The sequence below is a fragment of the Cupressus sempervirens genome, chromosome 5, assembly GCF_028749045.1.
Source record: "Cupressus sempervirens isolate cs-2001-9-10 chromosome 5, ASM2874904v1, whole genome shotgun sequence".
Classification (NCBI taxonomy): Eukaryota; Viridiplantae; Streptophyta; class Pinopsida; order Cupressales; family Cupressaceae; genus Cupressus; species Cupressus sempervirens.
The window spans coordinates 554,042,243-554,067,212 of NC_143122.1; the positions used below are offsets into that span (position 1 = coordinate 554,042,243).

The 24,970-nt window shown below is 33.1% G+C and overlaps 1 protein-coding gene and 1 long non-coding RNA gene across 2 annotated transcripts in view; one reads left to right on the plus strand and one right to left on the minus strand.

The window, feature by feature from the left end:
• The first annotated feature begins 5,913 nt into the window (after window positions 1-5,913).
• LOC149557133 (uncharacterized) overlaps window positions 5,914-24,970 on the plus strand; it is a 34,934-nt gene continuing 15,877 nt past the window's right edge. Inside the window, exon 1 of the long non-coding RNA XR_016352386.1 lies at window positions 5,914-5,970. This is a non-coding gene — a long non-coding RNA (uncharacterized LOC149557133). The remainder of the gene's footprint in view (window positions 5,971-24,970) is intronic.
• Window positions 9,839-11,499, minus strand: LOC149557134 (uncharacterized). The gene has a single exon (XM_089831849.1). It carries the CDS (start codon window positions 11,068-11,070, stop codon window positions 10,135-10,137), a length of 936 nt encoding a protein of 311 aa, XP_089687975.1. The 5' UTR covers window positions 11,071-11,499; the 3' UTR covers window positions 9,839-10,134.

Below are 24,970 nucleotides of genomic sequence, written 5' to 3' on the forward strand. Positions count from 1 at the left end.
AACCTCTAAAAAGGTAGAAGTTTTTAGATTAGAGTGTTGAAATCCTTTAGAAAGGTTACTCCTAGTAGAGTAAAGATCCTAACAGATCTAGAGAAAAATTCTTCAACAAGGTACACTTAGTAGTATTTTATAACCCTTAATTAGGCAAGCTCCTAACAAAGCATATTCCAAAAGCGTACAACATTTGTGAGCACCGTTATCACACTATGATTTTCACCCAAATTAGGTTTCCACAAGATCAGTATAGGTGTTACTATTATATGATTTCTTTTACTATTCTACATAATTATTTATGAACTTAACAAATAGCAATATTATTGGTAAAACTGTATCTTATCGGTAGAAAATTTGATAGTTATTTGAAAGATTGTTAAATTAGTGATTACTATTTCACCCCCGCTCCCTCTTAATAATAAATCTTATACCTACACATATAACACCCTTAAGCTATGATAGCTTAGTTTCTATCAGAGGTCTCACCACTGACTAGTGAGTTCATAGCCTCTACATGTTTGGAAACCTCTACTTCATCAATTTTCTTGATCCAAGTTTTGTAGAAGTCCTTCTTGGCTTCTTTTGTGTTAACAATATTTCTCTTCCCTTTCCTGTTAGGGTGTGGATTATTGGATATATTTCTTGACCTACAGTCCTTGGAAATATGTCTAGTCTTGTTGTAGTTGAAACATGTCATTCTTGTATCTCTCCAAGGTCCAATTTTGTTTCTCTGACTAGTCCTTAACTTGCAATATGCTATGAGATGTCCTTGGTTTCCACATGTTGGGAATACCTATGTGGTGAACCTTTCCCTCCTAGTGGGACTCACTAACTTTGGGGATGACTAGTTTGATGAAGCCTTAGATCTATAGTCTTCAACCTTATGGCCATACTTTTTATAATAGTAACAATATCCATCAATCTTTGTCTCACTAAAATGAGACCTGAACTCTGTGCTATATGACCATACCAATGAAACTTGTGACATTATCCATCAAAGGTACATTGGATACCATGTGATACCTACTTGTGGAAACATACACTTGAAGTATGTCCTACTTTACCACAATAATAACAAGTGGATTTCTTAGGTTTCATACCTTTAGGTGATGTCTTTCCTTACTTCTTGAAGTTTGGGTCTTTTGTTCCAAATGACTCACCCTTTTCAATCTTGTTTTGACCTTCATATCCTAGATCAATGGCACTCTTGGTATTTCTTTGAGCTTTGAGTTTCTCATCTATCTTTTCAGAGTTGTCATTAAACTTCTTCACTTTTTCATTCTTGTCACCAATTAACTTATGAACTTGTTCAACTAGTTGCTTGTTCTCTTCACTCAATTGTTCAATATTCTCTTTGTGGTCATGATCATGTTCAAGCAAGACATTTTCTCCTATCTTATGTAGTGACGCTCTTCCTCCATTTGTGTCATTTGGTCATCTTTTGTTCTTACAAATTCCTCAAAAACTAGCTTAGTCTCTAGTGTTGTTCTCAAAGATTCTTTAGCTTTATGTTTGGCTTGAATATCATAATCTTTCTCTTTAAGTGCTACACTCATTCTTAGTGTTGTATCTTCATGTTCTTTCATCAGCAATGCAATAGTTTTGGTTAGCTTCTCATTATCAACCATGGGATCTGTTATGGCCTCTTCATATTCTTCTAATTCACTTTGATCTTCAAGCTATTCAATAAGTTCTTGAATGTTACTAAGCTTTTGTACTAGTTTATTTCTTTTGTTCAAGGAACCCCTTAGCTTGTCTTTTAAACCCTCAATTATGGTGAGATATTTATCAAGTTTCTTATGAAGTCTAAAAGATTTCATTATATCTTCCCTTAATTTTTCAAGCTTGTTACTGTTAGGACCTAAGTTCTGATACCAATTATTTTCCCAAATGGGTACTAAGAAGCCGGGGGGAGGGGGGGGGGGGGAGAGCTTTCAAACCAGTTATTTTAGTTACTTTTACAAACACTTTAACTACTAGTTGCTTAAGCAGTAACAAAACAATGAAAGCAACACAATAGAACCATATCAACTCACACAAAAAATAATATATCAATGATACATGAATTTTTGTACATGGAAACCCTTGATGTGAGAATGAAAACTATGGTGGGAGTAATATACCCACTAGCCCTTTACTGCAGATAAAAGGTTGCCCAGTTAGAGGCTACAATTATTCTTTCTGAGAACACATTTGGTCAAGAATTCTAGTAATCTATATTAGGATTACAATAAGCTTGTCAAAGCTACATTGTGAGAAGATTTACAACACTCCTTCTAGGAGGTACCTTATTAAAGGATTTAAATGTGCCTACTAATGAAGCATGCCCAGTTAAGAGCTTCCAAAGTAGTTGCAATGGTAAGAAAGAAAACTAAAATGTTTGATCTAATAAGTGACAAATTTCCTTGTAGATCTACTCTGTAAACCTTGAAAATTTCTTGATCTCCTCTTTTCATCCTACCTTTCCCTATGAACACTCTCGTATCACCTTTCTTTGTTGCCCATTCTTCACTATCTTTAGTCACCTATCTATTGTTCAACCCTCTCCTCTGCAACTCTCGTATACTTCTCTCTCATGCAACATAATCTTCAACAACACCAACCTCAAAATGCAGTGTACAAGCTATTTACACTTTGCAACATCTAGGTGGGTAAAAGCACAGATCTGTGTCACCATTTGTGATACAAAAATCTGTTTTGGTCAAATCTCATTTCTCTATCAAAACTCATTTTTTTTCAAAAACTAAAAATACCCTTTTATAGATCTTAGATTCAATATCATCATTATATATTTTTTTGAGTGTTTTGATTAGTTATAATATGTTATAATCTCAAAACATTATAAGTCGATATTTCAACATTTCAGAAGATGCTCTCTCAAAAAATGAAAAAAAATAGTAAATCATATCAAAAAAATAAAAAATATATATTTATCACTAGAGGAGAGAATCCTCTTCACGAATATGTAATTTTTTTTCAAGAAGGTATAGATTTGATAGGGAAGTTTTGACGGGAGGAAAAAATTGTTGGATTCTGACAAGGTCAAACTTGAGTACTTATAACAAAGAAAATATACATCAAAAATAATTATTTATTTTTTTGTTCACTAGCTATACATGTCATCTATAAAATATTTTCAAATCAGAACAAAAAAAGATGATTTGCACATACTTGTTTGACGGGAACTACATCCTATATTTTTTATAGTTAAAAAAGGGACTTCAAAATAAAATAAAATGAATAAATTCTTAGTCAAAAAAATTATAAAAATTATAGGCATAAAATTCATAAAATTCTACACATTTCATTAGTTTACATCATCTTCATATTTTAAACACAAATACCATTTTTTTTGTCATTAATGTTGAACTGTCACATTCTGATATCACATTTCTTTATAAAAGGTGACACAGGTTTGTGCTTTTACCCAGGTGCCAAAACCCATTCAAACTCCCACTCAAACTAATGGATTTAAATTTGAGTACCATACATGAGTTAGTCACATAACACCCATGACTACCTACGAGTAGGGGTCTAGATTGTCAGTCTCCCTACAAGCCTATATATAGCTTATGTCTTTCAACTCTATGATTGTTGAAACATAGATGTTAGTCACATCATGTTGTCTACTTGTCCCATTGTCATGCCACATCATGGTGACTCCCTGTTTACATGTCGTGACTTGACATAATCACTATCGTTGTACTGACCGGTGTATAATCCTACTGACTTGAAGTCTTCCTCCTCTTCAGCTACCGGTTGTCAATTAATGACAACACTTAAGTATGTGATGCAAAACATTTACCATCTCTTGTCTCGAGTCCTCATGCCAATAAACTGATAGGGCCAACATAAACAGTACTTGAAATGACCACTTTTAAACTCTTAGACATAAAATAGATTCCACAACAGGTATTGTCATTACCAAGAAGAATCCTGAACAATAGCTATTAGCAACTAAGAACATACAAATGCAATAGCTAACAACAAAAAGATCTTAGAAATCTAAATATATGAATGCACAATCTATGAGTCTAAAATTAGCTAATAATGATGGCATTGGCTAATCGCCACACAAAATGCACTAAAGACAAAAAAAAAGTTAAGTTCTTTCCAGATTCATGAAAACATAGTGATTTAATTAATTTGATTTATTGTTTTCAACTACATATTGATTTAATTTAATTTTTGTTGTTGTTTTAGACTGATAGGGCCAACATAAACAATACTTGAAATGACCACTTTTAAACTCTCAAACATAAAATAAATCTAGGCCATCTGCTTCTCCTTCAGTAATGAATCTTCGATCATGCAGGGAAGACTCTAAATCAAAGGGCAAATCGTGATGTATCTGGCCCTACCTCCTTGCTAGATCTTTTATTATGGTTGGTGATAGGATTTTTTGTCACCTAAGTTACCCTTTGTTTGTGGGGTGGCCAGTTCTGCATTTGTTTGGTGCACCTTTGGGTTATGCGCTCATTAAAAATCTTTAGTCTTGTACAAGGTTTTAGGCACCCTTCAAAACCTGTTTTACTTAATCAAAAACATAAAATAGATTCCACAACGGGTATTGTCATTACCAAGAAGAATCCTGAACAATAGCTATTAGCAAGTAAGAACATACAAATGCAACAGCTAACAACAAAAAGATCTTAGAAATCTAAATATATGAATGCACAATCTATGAGTTTAAAATTAGCTAATAATGATGGCACTGGCTAATCGCAACACAAAATGCACTAAAGACAAAAAAAAAGTTAAGTTCTTTCCAGATTCACGAAAACATAGTGATTTAATTTAATTTGATTTATTGTTTTCGACTACATATTGATTTAATTTAATTTAATTTAATTTTTTTTGTTGTTTTAGACTGATAGGGCCAACATAAACAATACTTGAAATGACTACTTTTAAACTCTCAAACATAAAATAAATCTAGGCCATCTGCTTCTCCTTCAGTAATGAATCTTCGATCATGTAGGGAAGGCTCTAAATCAAAGGGAAAATTGTGATGTATCTTGCCCTACGTCCTTGTTGGATATTTTATTATGGCTGGTGATAGGTTTTTTTGTCACCTAGGTTACCCTTTGTTTGTGGGGTGACTAGTTCTGCGTTAGTTTGGTGCACCTTTGGGTTATGTGCTCATTGAAAATCTTTAGTGTTGTATAGGGTTTCAGACACCCTTCAAAACTTGTTTTACTTAATCAAAAACATAAAATAGATTCCACAACGGGTATTGTCATTACCAAGAAGAATCCTGAACAATAGCTATTAGCAACTAAGAACATACAAACGCAACAACTAACAACAAAAAGATCTTAGAAATCTAAATATATGAATGTACAATCTGTGAGTCTGAAATTAGCTAATAATGATGGCGCTGGCTAATCTCCACGCAAAATGCACTAAAGACAAAAAAGAAGAAGGTGAAACTTAATTTTTTTCCAGATTCACGAAAACGGAGGGATTTTTTTTCAATTTTTATTTTATTTTCAACTACATAAAGATCAAATGCTGAAAATTTCAAAAAAATCCGAGATGTTTTTAATTTTTAAAATTTTAGTCGTAGCTTAGTTGGGTCCAATAATGATTACTATACACTTAGCATACATTATATCTTAAATAATATATTTTTAATAAATACTGATATTGTCCAAGATAGGCATTGCGTTATCAGATTGTGGAGTGGCTATTACGTTATTGGGAAAATATTGATGTTTTGATAGTCCTTCCATGCGCATTGGGCAACTTTTGTTTTAAGCGCTCACATGCCTTGTATGGGCCTTTTCCCATTGCTTCACGCATGCATTCTAACCATAATCCATAATCTCTTGCTTGTCAAAATCCACCTTATATTTGTTACAAGCCTTTTCTGTTTACATCTGCAAATGTCGCTTGCATTGTGCCTTAACTGATCAGAGAGCATTCAAAGGCAAATATTGCACTGAAAAGTCTTCTAGGCAACACAAGCTACAGGTACTTCAAAATCACAGTGGATCAGATTTATTACTTGCATTTAATGTTCCAGAGTTGTCTGTCTCAGAAAACCATAAACTTTCATAAGAATGGCCATTGTTAAATCAGTTTTTACTTAATTTTGATGTAGTTGTTAGTTTTTAGAAACCTTTTGGTTCTAATGTCTTCGGTCTTTTCTCTCCTCCTTATTCACATGCAAGTTAATTTTAAATTGTGCTACTCTTTTTTCTCAAGCTTCTTAAAAAAATTATTCACAAAACTTTAAAAAAAGATATTGAATTAATATAAAAAAATTTAGTCCCATCTTAACATGGATGATAAATTTTGAACTAAGCCTTCTCCTAGCCTATCAGATTCTCAAGCTGCAAGGCTAATGTTTTTCCAATTTCACTGACACATGCAAATATGAGATAGTTTGAAGTTTTCATTTTTTAAATTAGCAACAAAAAATTGAATGATGATGGTGACCATCTAAAATTTGGATGCGGCTATCCTTCCTACAAATTGCACCATGATCTGTATATTTTGTGATCCAAAACAACAAAATTTTCTTAAAATTTCGCTGTGTTTTCTTGAATATGAAAAAGAATCACATTTGATTTTTTTTTTTTGTCTTTGGTAATTTGTCTGGAGATTAGCCAGCGTCCTCAAATTTGTTTGTAAGTTTTGATACTTAATATCTATCTATATAGTATTGAAGATCATGATAGAATATTGTATATCTAGATGTCTCAAGTCTTATTCAAAATCTTGGAGAAGGGTTTAAGTGTCCACATTATGAATTTTGTGGAGTGTGATGAATAATCTATCAAACTAAGTTCATCATTTTTTTGATCTACATCATAACAGATTGATTCATATCTTCTTCCATTGGAATATGATGTTAATAGATATAGAATATGATGTCAATAGATATAAAAGGATGTTAGATCTCAAATATCAGATTCCTATATGGTCCAAAGCTAAGTTTATGTTAAATGTTTCTTTGAGTTTAGTGTACTTTACATTCCTTTGTCTTTAGTTGTTTAGATGTTATAATTCTCTTATATTGCTATATTGGTCTTGGATAATGCTATTTTGAGTATCCATAGTTGTTGTGGAGCTCCAGACTATATTTTGGATATGTTTGGTTGACGTACATCATAGATGGAAAACTCATAGATTGCTCGGCGAGTTTTAAACACTTGTCGAGTATTTAAGCTGGGCGAATAAATCCTAGAAAACTCGCCAATTACTCGACGAGTTTTTACTAAAAACTCGGCGATTTAAAAAAAAAAACTCGGCTACATTGTTTGATGCCAAGAACTAATTACTATTTTGCTTCCTCCCATGAGCATTCTGCATGAGAATGCAATTTTGTACGCACTGTGCATTTATATATATCTAAACTCTGCTTGTTTCTTTTGTATTCTCTTGAATTAACTCATTAGATGCATCTTCTCATTAAATTTTGCAAAATAAATGTATTTTTAATTAAATTTCAGCAATTTTTTTAGGTTCTCGAGTTTTCTCGAGTTTTTTTTTTAATCGCCAAGTTTTTCCCGATTAAACTTTTGCAGGGCTTGGCGAGTTTTCCAACTATGACGTACATTAACAATGTTAGCATTATCTTTTGGGGCCAAACTAAGTTATTTTGGTTTGTGCGGTAATGTGCATTGTTGAAAATATCGATTAGGGATTGAAATGAAGGTTTGCTGATATGGTGTGATGTTTCATATGTCTTGTTTTCCTTCAACATGCTTTGGAGAATGATTTAGGGGCCAACGTCTTAAGTTTTGAATATGACATCTAATTACGCCACACTAAGGGTTCGTTTGGTTGTTGGAATAGGAATAGGGGAATAGGAATAGCTATTTTGGAATAGAAAATGGGGCTACATATTCCTGTTCTCTATTTGGTTCAGCCAATATTTTATGGGGAATTTGCAGACTCCAAAATTTATGTTTTTTAAAATAAATAAAAGTGGAATAGGAATAAGGATTCCAATAACACTTATTTGGGTGGAATTGCAAAACCTCATTTTTGAGCCAAAATTGGAATACATATTCCTATTTTACTTCGTATTCCAATTTTGTTTTGGTGCATCCAAATGAAGAGTTCAAAATTTTAAGAATTTGCATATGCCTATTCGGCTTGTATTCCCATTGCCAAACGGGCCCTAATTGATAATGATTTGTGCTGTGGATGATATATGAAGGTCAAAATATCTTTTAAAGATTGATGTAAGTTGTGAAGGTGATTTGGTATGGTGTTTTTGTGAAGTACAAGGTAGGAATGGGTAGACAATGTATAAAATAGTGAGTAACATTAATTTATTGCAATTATTCCAATTTCAATGATGTTTTGAGGAGTGATCTTTAGTGTTTTTCAAGTTTATATATTTGACTTTAAGGTTGTGCACTTTAGCATGAAAGTTCACTCGCACACATACATATCATATATAATGTGCATGATGATCATGTGGATGAAGTGATTATATTGTACATTGATCAAGACTTATAAATTTTATTCTCTATCATCAAGGTAAATTGATTGCTAGAGTCATTATTATGTATGATTGTAAAATTTGATAATTATTTGATTTGATTATAGGACATTAATAACACAAGATTTGTGCATATGATACATGTTACAAGAAGCAATCATACAATAATCCTCATGTTGGCCTTAGACTAGTTAAAATAGTCAATATTAGAAAGCTTGTCATAGTAGATATATATGATTAAGATACAAATAGTTTGACATTAAGTATTATCTATCAAGTCAAGCATCTCAAATTTATTGATAATATCATCAGTATTTTCATTTAAACAAAATCTAGGACAAACAATGAAAATTATGTTAATAATAGAAAAAATAATAATAATAATTCATAATTGTACTCCTTATCAGTTATGTTCTTTATTAATATCATAATGTGACAATTTCTACACTTGCAATTAAACCTCTTTCAATTGTTTCATGTTATTGTAACTATGCAAAATATATTATTATTATTATATTTTGTTTACAAAATAATAATAATAATTTGATTTCTCAAAATGGTCTCTATGGTATGATCAACTTATCCAAGTATTTTATGTTGTAGAAAATATGTTATGGTTTGTTCTTTGAATAACTTGTCAAATTTTATGGATCCATGTTTATAAATTGTATATAATGTTCATTTTAAATTTCTACAAAAGTAAACTATGGTGATAAGATATCATTAAACACTTATGTACATTTAAGATGTGCATCTAACAATATGTATATAGCACATATAACACATAAGTTCAATTTATCATAATATTTTTATTAAGTAATGTATTTTCAAATAGCTTACTATATAGTGTATCTTAAAACTAGTGTTATTGAAAATATACATATTTGAAAAAAAAACTTATGAATTAATTGTTGCTACATGATCAATACTTATTATATCACTTTTAATCATTCTTAGAAATGACTATTTATATTAATTAATTAAAATAAAATTAACGCTGGTTTATTCTTATAGAATGTTTTATTATCTTTAAATTATATATTTGTGAATTCTTAAAATTGATAAGTAGGACTCTCCATTGCAAGCCAAATAGAAGGGCTCTCATAAGAATAACAATATGACAATTCTTAAAAGTTAATAACAACATTAAAAAATACTATCAATAATTGATATATAATTATATGTATGAAATAACTCTAGTAAAATTAAAACACAGAATACTTAATCAACATAACAATAAATGTTTATCATTTTAATTTTAATTTTTTTAGGAAACCTTTCAACTTCACTCTTAGACCAAGGACATATTGACAAATGTTTATTATTTTTTAGTAAAGACTGCCACTTCTCTTAGAAATCAAGGACTACCAAACAACAAAACAGTGCCACCAATCAAATCAGGGTGAATTTATTCAAGATTGCCTTATTGTTTTCAAATTTGTAAGACTACTGCATTTCTCACCTTGCTGAGCAAATAAGATATTTAATGCCCAAGCACAATGAGCCCTCCATTGCACCAGTATACATAGACATTTCCCAATGTTCCAAGCAAACAAACAATCATGAAGCACTTCCAAATGTTTGTACAAACTATTGTACACACTAAGTAAAACTCCAAACAATTGTTCACACTAAGTGAAACTCCAAACAATTGATGAATGATTGTAAAGCAGCAAGCATTATCTTTGCATAGCCAAATCCTCTTCATCATGGCCACTCACCAAATCAATAGAGCTCTGTGATTGCCTCCCCTCCTCAAACACCTTCTTCCCAACTCCATTAACAGGCTCATAAACACCATTTTCACCATAGAATCTCAACACTATAACATACACCCCCATTGTGAACAAAACCAGGAATGCCAAATACCAACTGAACTGCAAGTTAGCCAGAGCTTTAGCCCTGAGTGTGGCCTCTTCATCCATACACATGACAGCACCATGACCCAAGTTCCAACCATGCTGCATTTCACAGCCATGTGGAACACATGCAGGAATCCACAGCATAAAGGCCATGTGCAACAGCCACAGCCCCTGAAACAGAATTGACAAAGACCTCACCATGGCAGCCACAAAGCTGTAGCAGGGCTGAAGCTCTAATACAAGAGACACCATCCCCACCATAACAATGAGCTGCAGGAGCCAGTGATAGTGGCCCTCTAGTCCCATATGATCAGTGGAGTGCTGCTGGAATATGAACAGCTCCTGGCTGAACACCAGGGCACCTATGACATGGAGCGTGTTCTGGGCGATTTTGGCAGAATGGATACCTTCCATGTACAGCGCCACAATGGCATAGATGATAAAGAACAATGAAATGGTGGAGTGCTCAAAGTTCTTGAGATGCACTGCAGGGATGGACCAGTCCTCTGCCAGAGGCTGGTGCTTTGCTGGCATTATGAAGAGCTCTAAGGAAATTGAGAGGCAGGAGCCTGCTATGATGCCTAGCAGCTCCAGGTACTTTAAGAATTTAGATTTGAATCTGGTTGGAAACCATGTTCTTGTTCTGAAGTCCCATGGACATGTCACATAGTTTCTGATTGTATTGAAGAGATGCCACAACCCTATGACTGCAAAACCTAATCCAGGATACACGTGCCCTAGGAAAGAACCCATTACAGTGTTGGGGTAAAATGTTCAGCACTCCCTTCTAGATTTGTGACAAGGGTCTAATTGCCTCCTGTGTACTATAAGTTGAGTGGTTGTATCAGGTACTGACAGATGGGTCTTTTGGTGCAAGGGCAACCCTACTCTAACACGCATGAATCCTAAGAATCTGATACTGTACACTGTCTATAACTATAAAATCACAAATTTATTAAAGCAAGAGTTTACAACATAATGATAACTTGTGGGCCTCTCATATGAAAGGTCTTAGATTCGAATTTGCTCAACCTTAACACATAAATTTATTAGTTCTTAGGCAGCAATTATGGATCAGCACATGTTCTATGAGCATAAAACCTGATTCAGGATGCATATGCCCTAATAAAGAACCCATGATGGAAATTCTAAGAATCTGATACTGACTTTGTCTGTAGCTACAGACACAAACTTATTCATTCTTGGGCGTTAATTACAAGGAGATATGTAGCCATAGAGTGAACTTCTGAACCAGAGAATGGAAGGAAACGTGACGAAATCTTGGTTCGGGTTTAAGATTTTGTTTTGTTTATTCCAACACTCAAATTCTTTTTATGTTCGCCATACTTCTTCAGATTTGTTTGAGGAGATCACGGCCAATGTTTATGTCAATGCCCACAGAAAATGGGAAATAAACAAGTTTGCAGAGAGCCTATAGAGTGGTTCGTTTGACTTTAACAGACCCGGTAAGCTTGAGTACAAGTCTTTCTTTCTTATCCATTTTGCAGCTTACCAACCTTCATCATTTTTTCTATACGCATTACGCATTTCTTGTCCAGATTCTTAGCTTTCTAAGCAGAGAATTGTATAATATTGTTTACTTCAAATTAAATTGATATTGAACATTCATTCCAAATTATTGTAGACTTGCAAGCAACGATTAGCAATTAAATAGATAAAAAAACAACTATTTTTTTTTTCACCTGAATTTTGATAAGAATATCATAATCATTCCGATCTAATCATTCAAAAGGCATTTCATATCAGATTTCCTATATCAAATCAACAGCCTACGTTTTAAAATCTATTTTAAAATTGAAGAGGGATATGTAAGATTGTATAATTAATCTCAATGAGAATATTATATATATATATTTCAAAGTACTATAAAAATAATACAAATAATATTTTTTAATATTATTTTATTAAGAAATTACAAACAATAGTTCAAAGTTATTATAATTTGAATTAAATTTTATATTCTATTTTTATTTTGTTTCATAAGAATGTTATTTAATTTATTTCAGTTTTTCCTTTCTTATTAAGAATTAATTTTTATTTAGTTAAAATTTTGTTTCAATTATTTATGTCTTTTTTATGAAATTATAAATTTTTTGAAAGATATTAGAGTTATTCAATTCACAATTTAATGTTTTAATAAAAATTTATTCACTACAATTGTATTTTCATTTAAAAAAAAAACTAATAAAATAGTTTTCAGCTTAAAACCTGAATTAAAAGTTTGAACAAGAGAAAGAGAGAGAGACCACTTGTATTCCTAAGTATTGATGCCTCTCTCTCTCTCTCTCTCTCTCTCTCTCTTCCCCCCTCCGCCCTCCCCACCGCTGCCCCCCCCCTCTCTCTCTCTCTCACACACACACACACACACACACACACACACACACACACACACACAAAACTCCCTATTTCTCTCTCCCTATCTCCATCTCTATATCTATCTCCCTCTCATACACATTGTTAGATGTGAGGATGATACTATCCAATTATCATTGTCATTAATAATTATCATTAATGTCAACATACACATCTTTTATCCTTTGGTGTATCGGTTGTTGGGTAGCTAACTCATTGGTGTATCGATCGATGTGTCGATAGTCTGTGTATTAGTTGGTGCATTCATTGACTGGCTATGGCATGAAATCTGCATCATGGTAGATCATATGTTTTCATATCTAGATGTGTATATGGTTTCAATCCCAACTATCTAATTATAACATGTTGCATATATTTGTTAGAGTCAAATCCTAGGAAAAAGATGTTGTGTATTGGCCTAACGCATGACATGACGTATTATTTGAGGTACTCCTCATTTCATTCCTTCCCACTTTGAAAATGTTTTGGTGTGACCTATTTCAATTTTTTTCCCAACCTTGTGGATCTCATAATTGTGTATAAGTGGGGCAAGCAGTTTAGCTATTAGAAAGAGAGTCAAAGTTTACAAGTGTATTGCATTTAACGTGGCTTCCGTGGATTATATGCAAACTAGCTATAAATCTATATGAAGGAGATTCATGTTCATTCAAAGAAGTTGTAGATCTTAGAGGTGGATTTTATCTATTTTCATATCTTCCAGTAGTGAGCTCCCATGTATTGCTAGTGAGCCTAATTGTATTGATAGTGAGTCATCCAATAGTGAGCCTTCTTGTAGTAAGTCTCTTGTATCAATCATATTTTTGTGTCACCTTAACATGTCTTTTCATATTTGACAAGAATTATATTTTCCTTTTTTTTTTCTTTTTTTTTTCTGGTGCAAGTTTGAGTTTTCCATGTAAAATTTAGTGTTCTCTATTTTGGTGTTCCTATGTATTTCATGTTTACATTTATGGTGGATGTTCAATATGTTAAATTAATAAATCTTAAGTTGTTATTGGAATTGTTTAAGTGTTAACCAAGAGAGATTTTTTTTTAAAAGTTGTGTGAGAATAACTTACTCAACCCCCTCTTAATTATTTACCCCGCACCTCTCTCTCTCTCTCTCTCTCTCTATCTCTCTCTCTCTATATATATATATATATAGATAGATAGATAGATAGATAGATAGATAGATAGATAGATAGATAGATAGATACATACATACATACATACATATGTATGTATGTATGTATGTATCTATACACACATATACACACATACATACGTACAAATATATACATACATATATATCTACACTTGTATATAGACACACACACACACACATATGTGCATGTGTGTGTGTTTGTGTGTGTGTGTGAATGTATGTATATGTATAGATATATATGTATGTATATATACATACACAGATATATATGTAGATATCTATATTTATCTATGGATATATATAGATATATATACATACATATCTATACATAGATACACACACACATATATATATATATGTCACATAGACATATATATATATATGTGTGTGTGTGTGTGATGTATATATACATATAAACACACACACACACACACACACATATTCACCCCCCCACCCCCCTCTTAATTATTTACCCCCCACCTCCCTCCCTTTCTCTCTCTCTCTCTCTCTATATATATATATATATATATACATATGTATGTATGTATGTATACACACATATACACACATACATACGTACAAATATATACATACATATATATCTACACTTGTATATAGACACACACACACACACACATATGTGCATGTGTGTGTGTGAATGTATGTAAATGTATAGATATATATATGTATGTATATATACATACGCAGATATATATGTATATATCTATATTTATCTATGGATATATATATATGTGTGTGTGTGTGTGTGTGTGTGTGTGTGTGTGTGTGTGTCTATATATAGATATGTATTTATATATATATATATATATGTGTGTGTGTGTGTATATATATATATATATTTGTGTGTGTGTGATGTATATATAGATATAAACATACGCACACACACACACACACACACACACACACACACACACACACCCCCTCGCTCTCATACTTCATATCTCTTGTATGTGTACAATATGAAAAATGGAGCACATAAAAGGAATAACTTTCTCCAAATTATAGAGCACATTAGAAGTTAAATTCACCTCAAGAAAAATATGATTAACACCATTTAAAAGTTGTCAATCCAATATATGTGTTTGAAGGGTTTTTATTCTTTTTTGTTGCTTGCAATCAAGAAATACATAGATGATACTAATATAGAAAGTACTAAATAAGAACATATCTTATTTAATCCAATTGAGAAAATATATGTAATGCGGCATAGAGTAGAATTTGAATCCATATAGAAATAAAATAGAAGTGAATTTTTAGATCCAAATTCTCAATTGTAAAAATCTTGAAATGCCTTGTAATCCAGCTCTTCCAAATTTGAGCAAAAAATGCAAAGTATAGGGATAAACTCACTCTATACCTGGGGACAAAATGCCAATGACATTTTATATTGGGTGATTTTGGCTAAACATTTTTTGAGTATTTTTGTCTATGTCAGATCTTTATGATTCTTGTCTAGTGGATCTATAACTTATTCTTGGACACGTAAAAATGGGTAAGAAGGTTTGATAAAGGGGTTTTCCTTTGTAAAATAGCTATTTAGGAATCAAATTTAAAAATGAAAGTAATTTTCATAAGAAAATATGAGATAGAAGCTAGATCTAATTTGAAATCGCCCTATACATTGGTGGTATGATGCTTCTTTTCATGTGATAATCTTTTCTGATGTAATAGCTTGATCCAAAAGGAAATCATGAAATAAAATTTTCTTGATTGATAGATATTATAGTTATCCAAAAATTATTGAGGAAGAAAGAGAATATTTCCTTAAAAGATTTAAGACTTGGAGGCTCATCTATAGAAGAGATCTAAAGAATGTATGAAAAATTTGATAGTGGATGATTTCACCTAACAATAAATACCAAAATGAGGAGAGATGGGGTGCTTATAATTTTGGAGTTAGACCTTAGGCATACCGACTACAAAAGAAAATCTCCTGCAAATACTCAAATATATGCCTCCTAGCCATAGAGGACAAAAGGCAAATGAAAATTTGTACCTAGGAAAATGAGATAGAAATTGGACAATGGGTCTCAAATAGTTGGCATAGGTAGGAATTATGAGTACAACTCAATATGTGGTTAGAACAAGTCATGAAAGCCACAAATACAAATATAGTGCCAAGATGATGGAATGAATTATTTGATTGGAGGAAAAATAGAGAAGTGCACATAGAAATAAGGCTTGACCTTGTTTTTGAAGAAATTGAATCATTATAGGACTTGTAATGTTAATTTGAAGTCAAATAAGTGATACATACTAAAATGGGGCTAAAATGAGTGATTGATTAAGGGTGCTTCCCTTTTAGGATGGTACATTTAGCCTTCACCTCAGTGGGAGTATTAGTTCACCTCATGGTACAATAGAAGAAAGGGAGAGAAATATGAGAACCATGGGAAAATTGAAAGGATATAAGATATCAATAAGCTTATGAACATAAGACTAGAAATAAAGGATCTTAACTTGGACATCTATATGAAAGGACACATAAAAAAAGAGAGCATAAAGCTAACTAATATTCCAATTCGACTAGATGAAGAGACCTCATTAAGTAAAATATCTCAACCACTAGAACCATGCTAAAAAAACATATTGAAAAATATCAAATGGTCACCAAAAAAGAGGAGCATACATCAAAAGTAAGATAAGACTCAATGATTTAATTAAATAGGAAATTGTTTTATTCTATGTAATCATTGAGGAAATGAAAAGACAATAATGGATGAAACAAGCTAGCCACTTGTGTTGAGTTGGGAAATTGATGAGAGAGAAAGAAGAGAGAAGAGGGAAATGGTGTAGCAAATCAGAAAAGAGTGGACTTCTCTAAGTCCTTCTATCCAAGGGATTTCATGGATTGAGAGTCTCAAATGGTGACTTAGAGCTCTCTAGTCATGATGTGTAAATGAGAGAAATGAAGTATTTGTGCTCTCAAATGAGCTTAGATACACAACCCGTTACAAAGTGCACCATGAAATGGGAAATTCAAGAATAAGAGAAAGAGTGCAAGTGTCCAAGAACCAACATGAAATGCAATACAAAATGAAACTAAGCTAAATGGAATGAAAGAAATGCAAACTTACTAATACAAAATGATCGTGTTACAAGCCTTCTAATTAAACTAGATGAGCTAAAACTAATGCATAAAATAAACTACACTAATGCAAGTATGAACTATGATTCTTTGATGTGAAAGAGATCAAGGTGATGTAACAAGTCCTCAAAAGCTCCAAAGAGTACCTAGAATTCCTGCAACATAATGTTAGTACAAAAATGAGTGGTTGTGAGGTGAGAAGAGAGCTCTCCCTTTTAAAAAATAACAGACGGTGGAGATCATGAGGTAAGAAGGATCTAATCAAGGGTGGAGGATGAAAGTAGAGTGATCCATGTGCACAAGTGTTTCTGCTAATCGCAATCAAGAGTTGATTTTTGTGCCCCACATGAGACAAAATAAGTTTTTATTTTATTTTTAAAGTGGGAATAGTAGTTTATATTTGCACAACTTGGGATAAGCGGGAAATGGGTTTTTTTAAATTTAATTAAAGGGGGACAAGTTCATTTTAATTAAATAATGACTTAGGATATAATGGTCAAACTATAGGATAAAATCAATTTTTCTTTTTGAGATTTGGTCAAGATAAGTGATTTAATAAATTTAGCAAAAATGATAGAAAGGGGGGTAATAGTCTAAGTGACCATTTTTGGATTCTTATATTTTTACCTCTTTGACTAATGTGTGATCGATTTGGGAGCATGTTACTTTAACGATTGAAGAAGCCTAAGCAAGCAAAAAAGCGGTCCGACTTTGGAGAACAGAGTGCAGAGTGATAGGAGATCCTAAATACACAATTTGTTAGTGACAACACTGAATACTAGGAGAGAGAGAGAAAATATCAAAATCCGAGATGAGTATTAATATATCAAGAGAAAATGGAAAGGTCAAACATATGCTCTTGAGAAATAGATAACTATAACATAAAAGCAATTTGCAGTGATGATAGAATATTCCTGGCCCCTTAGGATCAAAATCAAAATGAGATAAAGGAGATGTAGAAATGAGATAAATATGATCAAATGGAGATACAATAAGGTCCACAATGATAGATAAGTGATGAAAACTAAAGATTGACCACCAAGAAGGGATATTATGCCCTTGTTTGACTAAGTTTGACTAAAGAAGATAAAGCATAAAATTTAGGTCAAAACAAGAAGAACGGTGAAATGGAAATGAAATAGAATGAGCAAGAAAAGTGGAAGAGAGTAGAAAGGAGGAAGGAATGAAGAAATGGTAATGCCCTGACAAGATGCAAGATTAAGCCTCAAAAGGTCAACTAATTACATAGAAGAAGGAAGAAAATTTTAAAGGCAATTTTGGCCATAAAGATGAATTCAAATTTTGATTTTGATCCTGAAAATAGATCCAAGATGGCAAAATTAGCCAATAATGCAATTTTCGGGTAAACATGAGGAGTTCAAAAATTAGGTCAAAGGTATAAAAGGGGTCCAAGAGTTCATTTTCAATTCATTTATCTTATTTGATTTTGGAGATCTTAGAGCACCTAGAGAGAGATTACGATGGCCCAAAAGGGAATTTTAACCCTTTGATAGCAATTCAAGCACAACTAGTTACATAACCGGCCTCTAGTCTGGAGCACCTATAAGTTTTTAATTTTTTAAGAAATTTAATGATTTTATGAGCATTTTAGCATGTTTTTCTAGGTCAAAATAGGGTTTCAAAAAAAATTCATGTGATAGTTTATAAAGTATAACATAGTAGTTTAGAAACTACCGTGCAATATTTTTTGCATGCAAAAAGTTTCGCACATGCTATATACAGAGTATTGTATGGGCCCTACCCATCTATTATATGATAGCATGCAAAGTATTGCATGGATAGATAATGTAGCATGGCTATAGGAGAAAATATCGCACAGTACTTCTTCAATGTTTTGTTGATGTTTATGCCTATTTCACATGTTGCATCAAATTTGCATACTTTTTTTGTGCTTGAGTAGCTAAATTATGATGTTTTTAATGGCAATTTGATTTCCATGTTCTTGACCCTTAATGTTAGGGTGCTCATGGTGGTTAGTTTGATACTTGTACGATGGTAGGATGATTTTGATAGGGGCAAATTAAATACCATGGGATTTGGTTGGTTATTGCAATGCCCCATATCCAGGCAAAACATGGTCTCCTTACAACCCTAGATGAGCGCTGGCATAGTAAGCATAACACCTTTCACTTGTCGACTAGAGAGGCCACCATTACACTTGAGGATGTGTATTGCATCCTATGAGTACCATGCCATGGAGACACAACGAGTATGATGAGAATGTTTAGAGAGTGCATTGTACTTAGTCTCTTGTGATATGCATGCTGATATGAGCTTGTATCACAGGTGTATTATGACTAGACCCTAGAGGATGACAGAGCAACATTACAGGTAGTATTCCATGATGTGATGATCTTGGATAGATACATTGCATGGGATCAATTGATAAAAAACTATAGAGATCAACATCTAATGGTGGTGGCATGAGCACTAGTTACTGATAGGAGTTAGAGAGGCTTCCCTTATGGCTAGGATAGATTGGTGATGGACTTAGTAGGGAGGCCATGGCAGATGACATAGGGTCCTACAATACTAGCTGATATGTATCATGAGCTACATGAAATCGTGTCCTAAGAGGGGCAGACTTGAGTGTGTGGAGATATCTTGGCATAGATATGGGTGTGGGATCACATTACAATGATCTAGCTAAGAGTACAACCAAGGGAGAGATGGTATCCATACATCTATAAGTAATGTGGATTTATATCAGAACTGCATAGTGGGGATGTGACCTATTATGACACATTTTTAATGAGTTAGCAGTGTTCAAGTGGAGACCCTACATAGGCTACAAGGTATATGAGAGGCCCAAGATGAGATGGGTTACATGTTCAAGAGTCAAACATTAGCTGGCCAACATGCAAGGATTGTGGAGCATTTTGTGATCACTCAAGTATGGAGGCTATTTGGGTGGAGACAATGGGTACCAATTGAGACTACTACCTATGCTTACATGTGGGAGGATGAGGATAGGGGGTGGTTTTCGATGATAGACTATGTAGTGTGTCTCTAGGAGACATATGCATTATAGAGGCAATTTTGGGACAATTTTCCTACACAAAAAAATGTGGGGATATCGCCATATTATGCATGGAAGATGAGGAGACATCCATTTCCAAGGTTCATAGTACCATATGTGCTCCCCAATGATGATTTATATGGAAGGGATAACAAAGGAGATGGAGGAGACAAAGGGGGAGGGTGGAGAGGTCCAATGGGTTCAAAGGAGGAGGGACAGGTGATATCAAATGAGGTATAGGAGTCAGGCAAAGAGGATAGAGGAGGAGAGGCTTGTTAAATGGCCTTGGGTGGAGAGACAACATCCTAGATAGGAGAAGAGGTAGGGGCCACCCACACTAGCTGGAGGGGGAGATGATCTGAGGGACCAACAGATCATAGTGCTAGAGGAAGAACTATAACATGCACAAACTATCATTGTCATGTGAGACCAACAGTTCATATATGAGCGAGCACAAAATGAGGAAATGACACTAGTAAATTTAACCCTAAATTTTGACCAAAATATGAATTTCTTAATGGTTGGTCACATTATAAAGGAAACTCTTGTTTTTTATATAGCATGCCTGTGTTGGTCGTAATTGCGACCAATGCTTTCTATTTTGTGTTGGTCTCAATTATGACCAACACATCAACATAAAGATATAAAAAAAGTACCAAACATAATTTTGCATTTGAATTTCGAGTTGCATTTTGGCAAGCATGGACCAATTGAGCATTTACATCCTCTCGCTTACTGGGTACAGACTCTGCATGTCCAAGGAGATAAGTGCATGAGGATTTCTCTCTCTCTCTCTCTCTCTCTCTCTCTCTCTCTCTCTCTCTCTCTCTCTCTCTCTCTCTCTCTCTCTCTCTCTCTATTGCAGCTTATAAGTCATTGTTTGCTTTAGACATTGGTCCTTTTTGCTTGATTTTTAATGGGAATTGTACAAGTTTTGTATTGCATTTTGCATGGATTGAGAACAATTATTAATAGTTGTTGTTTTTAAGAGCTTTTACATAAACTTATTGCTCTTTTTTATAAGTAAATACCGTACCTATGGTTTTAAAACACAATGGATATCTCACCTTTGAACCATAGAGAAATGGAGATCTTGTCCAGAGAGGGAGGTAGCCCAATGTATTATAGAATTCGACACTCAACAATTATACAACTCACCATCTCCAAGTCCAATTCAATTTGTTGAGATTAGGCATTTTGATGTGAGTAACCTGGATAACATTACTAGTGAATTTTTTTGGAAGTAGGAAGGGCATTGATTTAGTGAAGATGAACATTAGGATGCATATGAAATGTTCTATAGGAATGGATATTTGACATTGGGTATTCCCTAGAAGCTTGAACTAGCATATGCCCTAATTAGTAGGACTAAAACCCTTAAACTTAGGGTTTTGCGGGTTAGCAACTTAGAAAAGAGTTGAAAAAATAAACTTTGTAATCTTGAAGTACTTTGAAATGGGAGTCTAAAAGTCCATTTTGGTTTGGATGTATTTTGGAAGAATTTTGAATTAAGGTCCGAAAATTCAATATGGAAGCCTAACTATTTTAGGTTTGTTTTAGGCCTATCTTGCAATTTCTCTTTGTGGGCATTGGTAATGAAGCTTGTAACCTCGAAGATAGTTTTTCTAAGTTGATTGAGTTGATTGAGTCATTCTTATGGGATGCCTTTGTAAAGTTGGAGTTGATAGGTCCTACAAAGGGCTTGTTTGAATTGCTTGGAAGGTGAAGAGTCATCTAGGAGATTGGTGAACTATCATGAAATAAATCTACCCAACAAGGGTTATTTCCATTTGAGTGAATGATGTTGATAAGTAACATGTACAATAAAGTAGTGACTGACAACAAGCAATGTTAAGGGGCAGTAATACTATATTACATTGTCAACAACAATTCTATAAACAACAATGACAATTTCATATGCAAATAACACCCATTTTATGTGGTATGTTGTGATTAATAAATTGTAGGGATCAAAATATTCAAAGCACAAGTGGGGAACTCATCAGGATCAAGTTGGGTTCCATAAACCTAAAATACAAAACCCCCAAAGTCTATAATGAAAGAAGGAAATATAAAATAAGTATAAGATTAGAGAAAAAGTAGTTTCCTTGCAAGGAGAACCAAAGGATTCAAAATATGTTACTAAGTGGTTTTGGATCTATAATGAAATCCTCAAAGTATCAATAAACAAAGCATATTTCAAATTGTGGAATCCAATACCATGGAACCATTTATAGCCATAAATACTAGTACTTTGAATAGAAATAGGGCTGTGCTCCAAGAACGGGTCTCTGAAAATGTACAAGAGCAAAAGACATATTAGAATAGGGTTCAACCCTATCACAAATAGTTGATGCATTTGGAGTCATGTTTTTAACCCTACTTTCTATGCTTCTACACGTGTCAAGACAACTCCACTGTACCTAAAATAAGGGTTACGAAAATTGGTCAAATTTAAGCATGAAGAGTTGACTTTTGAGGCTTTAGACATAGTTTCAACAAAATCAATAATTACTTTATTAGTTAACATTTCAGTTCACAATCAAAATTTCATTGAAATAAGGAGTTTATTTGATTCCCAATTTTTATGTAAAATAGTTCTATTTGCAGGGAACCACAATCTCTTAAATTTTTAGTTTTGTATTCGAGTCATGGTGCATGAGACTTAAGAGTGTTAAATATTTTCAACATGGTAGGTTTAACTGGTGATTTAATTGGCTTTTGTCTCTTGATAGTCAACCTACTCCTTCTGTTATCAGGATGAAAAAGAAGGCTCCTAGGTTTACTGTCAATCGTGTAATATGTTTGGATAGTGATAGTCTTTGTTCATTAATGAAGTTTTATGTGAAGCCCTGTTATGTTACATACAAAAAGACAAAAGATCTAGCACATGGAAAACATTATCCATTAATTAGGTAATGCAACAGGAATGTACTTCTTGGTGGAAGGGATTTTGTAAAATATTTAATAGAGACTAGTATTTGATGAAGCTAAGCAAGCATACTTCTCTTGAATGCGTTTTGACTTGCCTTGGCCCTTGTAACTTCTCAATGAAGTTTATTTCTCTTATATTTGCCACCCAAATTGAAATATTATTGATACTAAAGTTGTTCCTATTTTCAGTCTTAAAAAATTAGACTTTTCATCCACATTATTTTTTCTAGTCTTTGTATAAACCAAAATTTAGTTCAGTGAACATAATCTAAATTCAAATTCAGAGTTCTAAGATGCAAGAATCCAAATACAGGGCTTATAACATTTGTTGGTGCCACTACATTTTATTTAATTATTGATATTTTTCTTTTTTTCATGAAATGTTATTGTAATTGGATTTGACAGTGGCAATGCAAGCCTGAAAAATCTACAGCTCCATGGTATTGATGATGGAGTTACTGAATTCCATACATATGTAGAGTAGATATTCTAACCAGACCTTTATGAGAACTTTTGTGACATTAATATAATTTTCACTAGCCATAGTTTTAAAAATTTGACATTTCCACTTTATCTAAAATGAATTAAAATTACTAAGGATTGTGGGAGCTAGAAAAACCCTAGCCTACAAGACCCTCCTTTCCCAGTTTTACCCAATGGTCTTTCATCTAGTAGGACATCAGCTCAAATACTGACCTACACTTTTGAGATCACTTGAGCTCAAAGCTCAACTCTAGTTAACCTCTTTAGTAGGATTTATCTTGATCGTTAGAGGTAAGGAGACCGATGGTGATGTGAAGGCTTTACATATTCATAAGCTAGAGAGATGATGATTAAAACTAAAATTACAAGGGTTTCTGGGCAAGCAAAGTTGAATTAATCTTCATAATGCTTACAATGCCTCTTAAAATATCTGCAAACACCCACAATTCATTAAACATGCTATTAGTTTGGCAAAGACCTTTTTAAAATGAAAGTCCCGCCTATGCTATGAATATTTGTTGTGCAAGAATTCTCCACCTTTAAGAAATTCTTCCAACATTCTATGGACATTTCAAAAATTTGCATAGTAGATGATACTTTTATTCACATGATTTTTTAATGGCTTGAATGGAAAAAATATACACACGCATACGTGCATAGGCAGACTTTAAACATGAACAAGAAGATCATAAATCATATAACAATGACATATTGAAAATGATAAAATTCTGACTTGAACAGTGATAAAGTTTACTTTTAATCAATATTGTATCAAAGCTTCAGACTGATTATGTATTGAATTAACCTTGATGAAGGTATTATGATTTCATTCAGGAATCACCTTTGAGATTCAAGTTTCTAGATTTTGGAGTTTCATGTTGAAGGTCATTGATGCATATTACTTGCAGTTTTTAAAGAAGGATTTTTGATTGATTATCACTTGCAGGGGTGTAAGATCACTACATTTACACCTGGAAATGGTAACTTGCTATAACTACCTAGTAGCTACATTCTCTAGTAATTTAAGATTTTGTGAGAAATTGAAGATATTTTGATTCTGGGCCGTACATCTCTATTTATAGGCTGACATATCTTTTTGGGCATCCTTGGGGCGTGAATCTACTAAGCTAATTCTATCTTTTGTTTGATCATTTTCAAAATGTTACTATGATCTCTATTTGTAGGCCATATCATCTTTTTGGGAAGCAACCAAATTGATTTTGTCTTTTGTTTAAAGTTTTTTGGAAATGTTATTGTGACCAGGTTGCAAAATCTACAAAACATATAGCAAAGGAATTTTTTTGATTGAGTTGTAACATTGCCCTGGTTGGCCATACCACTAATTGTTGAGCGTGAAAATTAAAGAGCGATAAGCTACAATTTGGAGGTGTTTTTAAAATTACATGGTGAGCCCATGACATTGAGACTCTTCATGGATAAAAGATAGGGTGATGTTGTCTTATAAGCTTTCCTTGGTGGCTATTAGAATATATCAATTGAAAATTAGTGATTTTTAGGCCCTTTAATGAATTATTTTTCCTCACAATAG